Source organism: Bombina bombina, chromosome 3 (assembly GCF_027579735.1).
Source record: "Bombina bombina isolate aBomBom1 chromosome 3, aBomBom1.pri, whole genome shotgun sequence".
In the NCBI taxonomy this organism is placed as follows: Eukaryota; Metazoa; Chordata; class Amphibia; order Anura; family Bombinatoridae; genus Bombina; species Bombina bombina.
In genome coordinates, this window is record NC_069501.1 from 217,429,579 (window position 1) to 217,441,970 (window position 12,392).

At 41.2% G+C, this 12,392-nt stretch overlaps 1 protein-coding gene across 2 annotated transcripts in view; it reads right to left on the reverse strand.

Annotated features, from left to right (window-relative positions):
- SSH2 (slingshot protein phosphatase 2) overlaps window positions 1–12,392 on the reverse strand; it is a 479,353-nt gene that overhangs the window by 240,803 nt on the left and 226,158 nt on the right. For both annotated transcript variants that reach the window (XM_053706138.1, XM_053706137.1), the window contains one exon: window positions 9,165–9,208. In XM_053706138.1, coding sequence (XP_053562113.1) covers window positions 9,165–9,208 — 44 coding nt within the window. The remainder of the gene's footprint in view (window positions 1–9,164; window positions 9,209–12,392) is intronic.

The window sequence follows — 12,392 nt, forward strand, 5'->3', positions numbered from 1 at the left end:
AAATGATTCCTCAAGGCTAAATATGTGTTAATAATCAATCGATTTAGCCCAAAAAAAGTCTACAGTCTTAATAAGCCCTTTTGAAGCCCTTATTTACAATCGTAATAAACATGGCTTACCGGATCCCAGAGGGAAAATGACAGCTTCCAGCATTACATCGTCTTGTTAGAATGTGTCATACCTCAAGCAGCAAGAGACTGCTCACTGTTCCCCCAACTGAAGTTAATTGCTCTCAACAGTCCTGTGTGGAACAGCCATGGATTTTAGTGACGGTTGCTAAAATCATTTTCCTCATACAAACAGAAATCTTCATCTCTTTTCTGTTTCTGAGTAAATAGTACATACCAGCACTATTTCAAAATAACAAACTCTTGATTGAATAATAAAAACTACAGTTAAACACTAAAAAACTCTAAGCCATCTCCGTGGAGATGTTGCCTGTACAACGGCAAAGAGAATGACTGGGGTAGGCGGAGCCTAGGAGGGATCATGTGACCAGCTTTGCTGGGCTCTTTGCCATTTCCTGTTGGGGAAGAGAATATCCCACAAGTAAGGATGACGCCGTGGACCGGACACACCTATGTTGGAGAAATTGTTTGTTTTTTTTGTAGTGTAGCTTCCCCCCCAAGACCAATTCCCCACCCCCTCCCAGATCCCTTAGATCTTAATTATTCCCAATTCCCATCCCCCTTTCTCCCACTTCATATCATAAAATCTTCCATATAGTGTAAAGGTTCCCAACCACTCCCGCCCCATGCACGCTTCCGTGTGCGCCCCGGAGACTCCGCCCATGATTACGCCCCCCCTCTGGCATCATCCACCCATTGATGGCCGCCCACCCGCCTCCCACACACCAACTCTCTCTATGGAAGCGATCAGAATTTCCAAGACCGACGACATACAGGGTACGTCCTCGGTCGTTAACTGTATTTTTTTAGAGGAATACCCCATAAGTCGTCGATCATTAAAGGGCCATTATACACTCATTTTTTCTTTGCAAAAATGTTTTGTAGATGATCTATTTATAAAGCCCATAAAGTTTGTTTTTTTTAAAAATGTATAATTTTGCTTATTTTTAAATAACATTGCTCTGATTTTCAGACTCCTAACCAAGCCCCAAAGTTTTATTTTAATACCGTCAGCTACCTTCTCCAGCTTGCTCCTGTTTGTGTAAAGGGTCTTTTCATATGCAAAAGAAGGGGGAGGGTCTTATTTACCACTTGCAGTGGGCTTTCCAGCTACCTTTTCAACAGTTCTAAACTGAAAACTTCTAAGTACGTTTTTAAACCATTTTATACTGGATTTTTATATCAGTATCTGTGCATCTTATTCTTTATAGTAGTGTCTATTACATGCAGTTATATGAAAATGAGTGTATACTGTCCCTTTAAGGGGTTAAGCAATTATTATCACGCCTGTAGGTAAAAAAAAAAAAAAAAAAAAAAAAAAAAAAAAGAGGACTTGGTATTTCTGTTAAAAAACTGGAACTTTTGCATTAGTTAGGATGGTGATTTAGGCAGTGCAAAATAAATTAGGGCTGCAACTAACAATTATTTTCATAATCGATTAATTGGCCGATTATTTTTTCGATTAATCGACTAATTGGATAAAAAAAAATCAATAATTGTTTCCTATATTTTAAATAAAATCCACATATTGTTATTGAGTGTTACGAATATAAACTTCAGACTAAAACTTTACATTAACACAACTGTTTGGCCAATTTTTAAGCAGCAGAACAGAATTTTATAATTAAGCAAAACAAAACCACAAACTGAAAAGAGGTAGAACTAGAAACAAGTAGACTATCACTGTTTTTAACATTGTTATTCACTCTTTCAGAAACTTTGCATTGAAATGCAAAAATCTTAACATGTCCACATGCTCCTGGCTAAGGCTGGTTCTCTGTTTGCTGCTATATTTCCTGCAGCAGAGAAGAGGTGCTCAGATGGTGTTGAGGTGCCTGAGATGCATAAGTAGGGTTTTGCCAATTTTACCAAATTGGGATATTTATCTTTGTTAGCTCCGCCTCCACCAATGCAAAGTATTTTCTACCTTGGCAAGGGGCCTCTCAATAAAGTACCCTGGACATCATTCTAATATAAAAAAATATCTTGAATATCTATAAGCAATGGTAAATAATCAGCTATAAGGTTAGGGGAAAATATCTAGTCCGCTCTAAAAATAACAGATGGTTAAATCTGGTATAGTATCATAGTTTATTAAAAATATTTAAAAAAAAAATAATAATCAAAAGTGCTAAAGACTATATATCAATAACAGGACAAAGCCTTACACATTTATTTATACAGTACATATAATCAGCAAAAGCAAGCAATCTGCTAATAATTGTGCAAACAGATAATAGTGCACATCAATTTAAATAACTCCCATCAATCTAGGGCTAGGTGTAAATAACAAGCTTAGCACTATATCATGCAAAGCATAGTCCCAAATCACCTGATTTACTTTAAACAATCCAAATGATGACTATTATAGCTGGGTAGCACATAAGCCAGGAGTAGTTGTAAATGTATACTGTCCTGAAAAAGAGAAAAAGTAGACGTCTGTAGACGTCCTTTAAGCTAAGGACATAACCATAAAACACAATACCATGTGCAGGAGTTCACTGGAGTGAAGCAGCTGGTGTTGTGCACAGACCAACTAATTGCCAACCAACTAATCGATTATGAGATTCGTTGACAACTATTTTTATAATCGATTATGCCGATTAGTTGTTGCAGCTCTAATTAAATTAAATGCTTGCTTTGTCTTTGCATTGCCTAAGTCACCCACTTAACTGGTTTCAGTTATCGTCCAGGAATAGTGTGTGTGTGTGTGTGTGGGGGGGGGGGGGGGTTGCACAAGAATAGTTTTTTTCTATATCCTCAGTAAATATATGATTTTATGATAACAAAATAAAGGTCAACTTTTATAGTTCTCATAGAATATAGTTTTTAATGAAGTATGTGTACTAAACCCTTTTTGTTTGTTTTTTTCTTCCAATTTTAATAAATGTCTAATTTTTATTGTGGTAGTGCCAGGAAGATATATTAGTTAAAGCGAAAGTCTAGTCAAAATTCAACGTTCATGATTCAGATAGGGCATGTCATTTTAAACAACTTTCCAATTCACTTTTATCATCAAATGTGCTTTGTTTTCTTGGTATTCTTTGTTGGAAGATAAACCTAGGTAGGCTCATATGCTAAGAAGACCGCCCCTTATTTCAATGCATTTGGCAGTTTTTCACAACTAGAGGGCGTTAGTTCATGTGTGCCATACAGATAACACTGTGCTCACGCCCATGGAGTTACAAATTACAGGGCACTGATTGTCTAAATGCAAGTCTATCAAAATAACTGAAATAAGGGGCAGTCTGCAGAGGCTTAGATACAAGGCAATCACAGAGGTAAAAAGTATATTAATAAAACCGTGTTGGTTATGCAAAACAGAGAATGGGTAATAAAATGGATTATCTATTGTTTTAAAGAATAACAATTCTGGTGTAGACAGTCCCTTTAAACCTAAACTGTGGAACATACAAAAAAAAACCCCATAAATTATGCTTACCTGATCATTTCCTTTTCTTCTGATGGAAAGAGTCCACCAGCTGCATTCATTACTTTTGGGAAATTAGAACCTGGCCACCAGAAGGAGGCAAAGACAACCCAGCCAAAGGCTTAAATACTCCTCCCACTTTCCTCATCCCCCAGTCATTCTGCTGAGGAACAAGGAACAGTAGAAGAAATATCAGGGTGAAAGGTGCCAGAAGAATATAAGGACACCTCACATAAAATTACGGATGGGGAGCTGTGGACTCTTTCCATCAGAAGAAAAGGAAATTATCAGGTAAGCATAATTTATGTTTTTCTTCTTAAATGGAAAGAAACCAAAGCTGCATTCATTACTTTTGGGAAAACAATACCCAAGCTATAGACACTACTGAATGCCAAGACGGGAGGCTACAACAGGCGGCCCATACTGAGGGCACCAAGCCTGAACCACTACCCGATAAAAAACTTGCTTCGTCCGAAGCCAAGAAAACTTTAAGAGGAAAAGCCACAATGACACCGACTCAGTCAGTCCAGAAACCAAACCAGAGACTGCAAACAGACACGACTGAGCCAACAATCCTCCAGGAGACACCGTCACCCAACAAACAGTCCTCCAACCCTCATCTCCACAAATGAAGGAGACACCAGCCGAAACCCCCAAGGGAACAAGGCAAAGGAGAACCAAGGAAACCGAAATCCCTAATACAAAAAGAACACCTCCACGAGTGAGCCCAGCTCACAGAGACCCAAAGGGGTCCAACAGGGAAAGGAGGCCACGCCTATACCAAGCAAAACCCGGGATAAGACCAGGCACAGAGACAGAACAGACGTCTCTCCAACATCCTGCAAGCACGGATTGCAGCTGAAGAGGCAAAGTCCTCCCAGTGTCAAGACATTCGACCATGAAAAAGTGTTTAATACATCCAGGTGAGAAACCCCAACTTTGAGAACACAGAGTCCATAACAGGATGACACAGAGGGTACTTGCAAGGAAGAAGCAGCAGTCAGGCAACAAACAGACCGCAGAAGCAACCCCCAGACAGAGGGCACGCTCCAGGCAAACTAAGTCGCCGGAACTACACACAGGTCCCTAAAATGGGGAACACAAAACCTCAATCGAGCCCCCCGGAAAGGAGAGTATTACCTCAGAACCCGAAGGAAGAGTAAACTCTCTTCTGAAATCAATGGAGCCAGTGGAAAATCTATACCCTAGCAGACTAAGCTAACAGGATAGACTCAACAAAGCTCACACATCCAGAGGAGACTGCGACAGAACGCAGCTCCATAGACCGCTCGGCCATCCTGACCTGCAGACCCACAGCCAGCTGGACCAACCCAGCCTCAGGGATCCAAAACAGGGGAACAAAAGAATCCCGAAACAGGTACAGGAACGAGCGTAAGGACAGCACAGCCATCCCCACAGAGTACAAATACAACCTGACTCTGAAAACAGACAACAAGGCCATAGACCTGAGGATCTATCAACATAAAGGCCCAACAAGTCTGATTGGAGCCAGCAAGACCCCAGGGGGAACCAATCCCACCGTTCTGCCTCCCATCCAGGAGAAGCAGCAAGCAAGGACTCAATCTCCATAGGGAGAAGAATATCCCCTAAAGAAAAGGGATGATGCTGGAAGGGCAACAACTGTCCTCAAGGTCCGAAGGCACCGGCTAATGGGAAGAGAAATTTCCAACACAGATGTCCTAGAAAAGGACCCCCCTACAAGTAGCTTGCCAAGAAGAGGCACAGACAATCCATTCACCTTCAGAGCAGGGAATCCACGGGAACACTGGCAAGCTGATCAGAGGAATGCCACCCTAAGGTGCACCAGAAACTGGACATCCAATGCCAACAGCTGGGTATGAACCAACCACCCTTGAGGCTCAAGCCACAAGGCTAACCACCAGATGACATGGGCCACTCTGTGGCAAAGAGTAAAAAATACTCAGAAATCCTGGCCAACCATGACCAGATTAGGTAGATGGAGCAAGGACATAGCCCAAATTCCCACTACCGTGGAACACCCCGACCAGCCCTGAGATTCAAGATTCCAAAACCACCCAAGACTGAGTCAGGAAAAAGTCCAAGCGAAGCTTCAGCAACTGGAAGTCTCAGGGAGAGAAACAGGTCCGGGTACCCAATAGTTCAGGCAAACCTTACCCTAGAACTAAACACCCCAACTGGTCAAAAAGCAAGACGCAAGGGTATGGATGCATAACCAGAAATCCAGATAGCGAGTGAACTCGAAAGCCCCAACCAAAGGAAGAAACCACCCCTAGCTAAAGTCCAACACTCCAAAGAGCAAGGCTAGAAATCGTATGACGATACTTCTCAGAGCCTCAGGACGACCAAGGGATACCTCGAGGTAAAAAAAATCCTACTAACAGGACTAGTCTCCCTAACACCTCCGCACAAGCAGAGGACACAAGGAAGAGAAGGCACTAAGCCTACATAGCTCTGGAAAACCCAGAGCTAAACAAAGTCCCTGCAGGGAACAACCATCACCCGGAAACACAGATCCCTAAAAGGAGATCCACTCACCCGAAGACAATGGAAGAAGGCCTCTTGTAACTCAGTCAAGAGCAAGAGCTGCAACTAGATACCTAGAAACCGTTTACGCGTACACCTGCAAGGTGTCAAGAGCTGCAAAAGGTTTTAAACTGCAAACCCTCCGCATGCTAGACAGCTATCTGTACAAGCTGTTGGATCAAGCACAAAAGGACAAATCCAGAGGCCTAAAAATGAAGGCCAAACTGCTCAATAGAGGTAAGGGACATTAAGTCCTCCCACCCTCCACCATATGGAGGAGGAACTCTAAGTTCTGATGAAATCAGATGTCAAATAGAGTGACGCAGCAGAAAAACTCCCCTGCCCGGTCCTCTATGACTGAAGGCTATAAGGACTGAAACAATCCTCCAACTCACGGACCCACAGGTCCTCTCAAATGCTTAGTTGAACATGAAAAAACAATGATAACCTGAGCACTCTACCGAACCAGCCGAGCAGAACGGCGCCATGTGTCTGAACAGCCGCAAGACCGAACGAACCCAACAGGGCCAGCCTGCACCTAGGGTCCCAACCGGCAAGCTGCGTAAGTTCTCCCTCATAGGGGAAAAAACAGAAAACAGACATTTTTAACAGAGGACTAACATGTCCAACAACTTCCGAAGAAGTAATAAAGAGTATCAATCCCAGAAAGTTCCCAAAGGAAACAAAACAAATAAGAGACATCCCATTGGATATAAATAAATATAAGGCAACCCGGAGGTTAACGCCCAAAAAGACATAGGCCTACCCGCAGGACCAGCCAAACTGAGCCCTATCTCACAAAACTGGGAAAGATCTAAAACAAATAACAACTAGGAGTTTACTTCATCCTCACATGTCTAATGAGGTGCACCATTCGAATTATCAGACTGAAAGTCCCTGTATCTGGTAACGATAGGGTCATTCAATAACTAAAAAACATGTCTGAGCAAGATGCGAATGCGCGCAATCCTGTAACTGAAGACACAACACTCAGGGACAGTTACACCCGCGGGGAACTGTAGAGGCCCTACCCTAGGCGGAAGGCCCGGCACAATAGGGCACGAGCACATTCTCAAATAAACGTCTGGACTCTGCAGATGAACAATCGCCATCATTATGTGGAAGCAAAAACGTGCTGCAACCTCTGGGGGAAACACACCACCCCGCATGGAGGAACCATAAACTGGGTTAGCCGCATGTGAAGTATGATTTGGTAGGGAACTCGACTCTCGGAGGACAGGACCCCCAGAGGCGGATGGCTCAGCAGTCCCTTGATTCCCCGAGTCCGATGAACCAGGCGCTCTGAAATGGCATACGGAACAAAACTGGTTGACAGGTGTCAACGAGGCCACACCAGATTCATCACCTGACACAGAATCTGAAATCAAAATAGTCTCAGTATCAGAATCCTCTGTAACTGAATCTGAAATTAACACAGTCTCAGCATCAGAATCCTCCACAACTGGATAGAGTATATTCAAATGTGGACTAAAGTAGTAAAAACTAAAACAGCACCTGACACCCCCAATAGCTGGGGCACTCACCACCTCCAATGACAAGACCCCTGCGGACTAGAAAATTTTATTCGCCACACGGTCGGGAATGCGGAAATGGAACAACGGAACGTAGCCACGCCCGAACACAAGGTGAACCGTACAGTCCAAAACAAGCTCGCCCAACCAAAAAGCTGCGTCACTTCCAAAGGCCACAATATTCCAACCACGAGCCCAGTAAACATTGCACATAAGCAGGTTGAATCACATAACAAACATGATTATAAACCCCCCTTTTTAATAACTCCCCTCAGGAGATATTAACCCTCAATTCCAAGATACTGAAAGAGACTCACTGAGACCCTTATTTATAAGTTAGACATGCAAGGTGGTAGCCTCTCGGGAAACATTCACATTACAGTACATTGCAAATAAAGTAAAATGAAACTATCTTACCGGAATCTATGCCGTGGAACAGGAACCTTCAAGTGTGACAGATAGTAGCATCGCCTCCGCCATGGACTTGAGAGAAGAAACCAGGCAGCGAAGCGAAGTTCGACAATGCAGATTGCTTGAGGAGCTGTTAATGAGTCGGGATGGTTTCGCAGAAAGAAATTCCCTGCATCTCCGGACTCTAACTTTCATCCAAGCCCTCACTGAGAGACTGACAGGACTACTTAAAACCTTGTCGAAGAGTACTACCCTCCATAAGAGACAAAAACAAAAATTTAAAATTCTGACACTTCTCTGCCGTCCTCCTAGGATGAAAGACAAATAATGACTGGGGGATGAGGGGAGTGGGAGGAGTATTTAAGTTATGAATGCAGCTGTGGCCTCTTTCCATTTAAGAAGAAAATACATTAAAAAAAAAAACTAAATAAAAAAGCTTTCAGAGATGATTTACAGGAAAAGTGAGCAAAATAAAAAATAAAATGGCATAAAAAATAAAATAGTAGAAGGATGGGTAAATGTATGGCTTATTGAGCATTTAATAGGACACTGACAAAAAGAAAAAGAGAGAACTGGTCAACTAGACTCCTCCTTGTCAGCTTTAGTCACTAAAAAGAAATCATCAGTGAATCCTTTGTTTGAGTAATTCTGAAAATAAGGAGAGTACTGGCAGATAACTACTAAAAATGTGCAAAATGAGTTATGAAACTTGAGAAGCTGGTAACACGTTTGAAATTAAAAAAAAAACTTTTTGAAGAAAAACAACAAATACAGTATAACACAAAATATTTGTTCAAAGAATGAAGTGTCAAGGATAGAACACAACAAACTCTAAACATAGAACACGTTTGACTACTAAAAGAAGTGAAAGATCACCTTTCTAAACCCATCAGCAAATGTACAGAAAGATAACAAAAACAGGAAGCTGTGTGAAGTGCGACTTCTGCACCTTTGCTACACGATTAAGTTTATTTGTGGCAAACCTTTTTATGGGTGTGAATATCCTGTTTTTGATTTAGTGACAGAGAATAGTTTCATCATATTGTAGGAAGCTAGATTGTATTGTATGTAGAAAAAATCATCATTCTTTAGCAACACATAAATACCTAATAATCAAGCTTTAAAAAAATGTCTTACCTTCTTGGCTGAGACCTGCACTCTTCCTCTCCACTGTCGGCTTCCTGCATGAAGAAAAGGTACAATTAATATCATATTAAATTCACTTCTAGTGACAATGTAAACTACAACAATACATTTACACTGACTGAGATAAACAAATGGTTAATAGAAATATATGCACAATGTTTGGTGGGCATCCCCTGGGGACATTAAATAATATTGAAATAAAAATAAAAACATTCGGTCTGCACTGGTAAGAGGATAAAGCTACCAATTTTTTTAACCACATTTACTTATATAAAATCTACATTTTTTTCAAAACAAGAATTAGTATGAATTGGACTTTAAAGTATTTTTTTCCGGCATATTTTTTTTTTTATTTTTTTTTTAAACGGCTAAAAACTTTAAAAAACCCCAAAACAAAATATTTTTTTACATGTTCATGAAGATTGCCACTGTCCACTTATAGAGCTGTAGGGGTTGTCCTTATCAAGCAATGAGCAATCCCACTCACTAATTGTACACAAACATGCACTACCTGCTGAGCTCATACAGCTTTTAAAATATGTGTCATGCAGTCTTATTCCCAGGGCTAGTTTTGTCAGTGATACACATTGACATGACTGACTGTTTCACCTTTATTATATACTACCTGTTTTCTTTCCTTTTGTGACAGGGCCAACAGAAGCTAGGTGATATTACATACATACACACATACCTGTACATACATATAAATATATACACACACACACACTCACCGGCCACTTTATTAGGTACACCTGTTCAATTACTTGGTAACACAAATTGCTAATCAGCCAATTACATGGCAGCAACTCAATGCATTTAGGCATCTAGACGTGGTGAAGACTACTTGCTGAGATTAAAACCGAGCATCAGAATGTGGAAGAAAGGGATTTAAGTGACTTTGAACATGGCATGATTATTGGTGCCATTTTGCCCTACTGTAATAGGGTTTTGAGAGTCTCTCAACAGCCTGTGAGCTTCTTTTTTACAACCAAAATAAAGAGCTGCGATATTTTTGCATGCAACAAAAACTAAAATAAAACCTAAATTATCCTTACCAGATAATTTCATTTCCTTCTGTACAAGGAGAGTCCACGGCTTTATTCCTTACTGTTGGGAAATACTAAACCTGGCCACCAGGAGGAGGTAAAGACACCCCAGCCAAAGGCTTAAATACCTCTCTCCCACTTCCTCCATCCCCCAGTAATTCTGCCGAGGGAACAAGAAACAGTAGGAAAACTATCAGGGTATAAAAGGTGCCAGAAGAAAATTATAATTTAGGGGGCCGCCCATCGGAGAACACAGGCGGGGGCCATGGACTCTCCTTATACAGAAGGAAATTAAATTATCTGGTAAGCATAATTTATGTTTTCCTTCTTAATACAATAGAGTCTATGGCTTCTCTGAATGATAACAGGAGGGACAAAAAGAGAGGCAGACCCTAATCTGAGGGCACCACAGCCTGCAAAACCTCTCCTGAAGGCTGTTTCAGCTGAAGCAAAAACATCAAACTTGTAAAATTTAGAAAACGTGTGTAAGGAGGACCAGGTGGCCACCTTACAAATCTGATCCATAGAGGCCTCTTTCTTAAAAGGCCCAAGAGGAAGATACTGTTCTAATAGAATGAGCCTTAATTCTCTGAGGAGGTCTATGTCCCACTGTCTCATAGGCTAAGGGGATAAGACTCCTCAACCAAAAGGATAAAGGAAGTCGAAGAGACCTTCTGTCCCTTACGCTATCCAGAATATGGCACAAATAAGGAAGAATCTTGTCTAAAATCCTTAGTAGCTTGAAGATAAAACTTCAAGGCACGAACCACGTCCAAATTATGAAGTAAACGTTCCTTCGAAGAGAAAAGATAAGGGCACAAAGAAGGGACCACAATCTCTTGATTGATGTTGCGGTCTGACAAACTTTAGGGAGAAACCCTAACTTAGTACACAGGACAGCCTTATCTGAATGAAACACCAGATAAGGAGGTTCCAATTACAAGGCGGCAACCTCAGATACTCTGCGCGCCAAAGCAATAGCCAGTAGAAAGAGAAGAGAACTTTTCAAGACAACAACTTAATATCAATTTTATGCATGGGCTCAAACGGAGCCTGTTGCAAATCCTTAAGAACCAGATTCAGACTCCAAGGGGGAGCCGAAGATCTGAACACAGGTCTGATCCTAATAAGAGCCTTAACAAAGGACTGAACATCTGGAAGCTCTGAGAGCATCTTGTGCAGTAAAACGGACAAGGACGAAATCTGTCCCCTCAGGGAACTGGCCAAAAAGACCCTTCTCCGGACCACGAACAACCATGTAGTGCTCAAAGATAAATTCAGAACGGACTAAAATCGCCAGTACTATTCAGCCGCCCTCACGCTGACTTACACACACGATCCCATGCTCATGCCGTCATCATCCGGTGCCAGTTCACAGCGCACCATTATACGCCTCCCAAGATACAAGAAACAACAAAAAAGAAGAGGCACCCGGTCTCCAGACATTCACAGGACTTACTCAGGACTCTCAAAAAAAATGTTTATTCAGCATAGAAAGCTCCATCAAAATAACGGCATTCAAAAAGGAAAATGCACATCACAAAAGGTCAGACATGTTTCTTATATAGAATACTGAACTTTCTCAATGACGGATAGTTGCTAACTGGCTGGATTGCACAGATATACACACCTGTACTACTCCTCCCCTACTAGTCATCCAATCACAATTGTAATCACTAAATTGCCTAGTCTCCATTCTACAAATATATTTGTGAATACAATACACAGTCAGCAAAAAAGTATACAAAAGCTATATACATGGAAATTACATAAGGAATTAATACATAGTACAGATAGAACAAAGATAATAATAAAAATAAAACCTTTAAATGGACAGTAAACACCAGAATTTTTGTTGTTTAAAAAGGTAGATAATCCCTTTATTACCCATACCCAATTTTGCATAACCAACACAGTTATATAAATACACTTTTTACCTCTGTGATTACCATGTATCTATGCCTCTGCAAACTGGCTCCATTATTTCACTTCTTTTGACAGACTTGCATTTTTAGCCAATCAGTGCTGACTCCTAGGAGCTTCACGTGCCTGAGCTCAATGTTATCTATATGAAAAACATGAACTAAAGCCCTCTAGTGGTGAAGAACTGTCAAAATGCTTTCAGATTAGAGGCAGTCTTCAAGGTCTAAGAAATTAGAACATGAACCTCCTA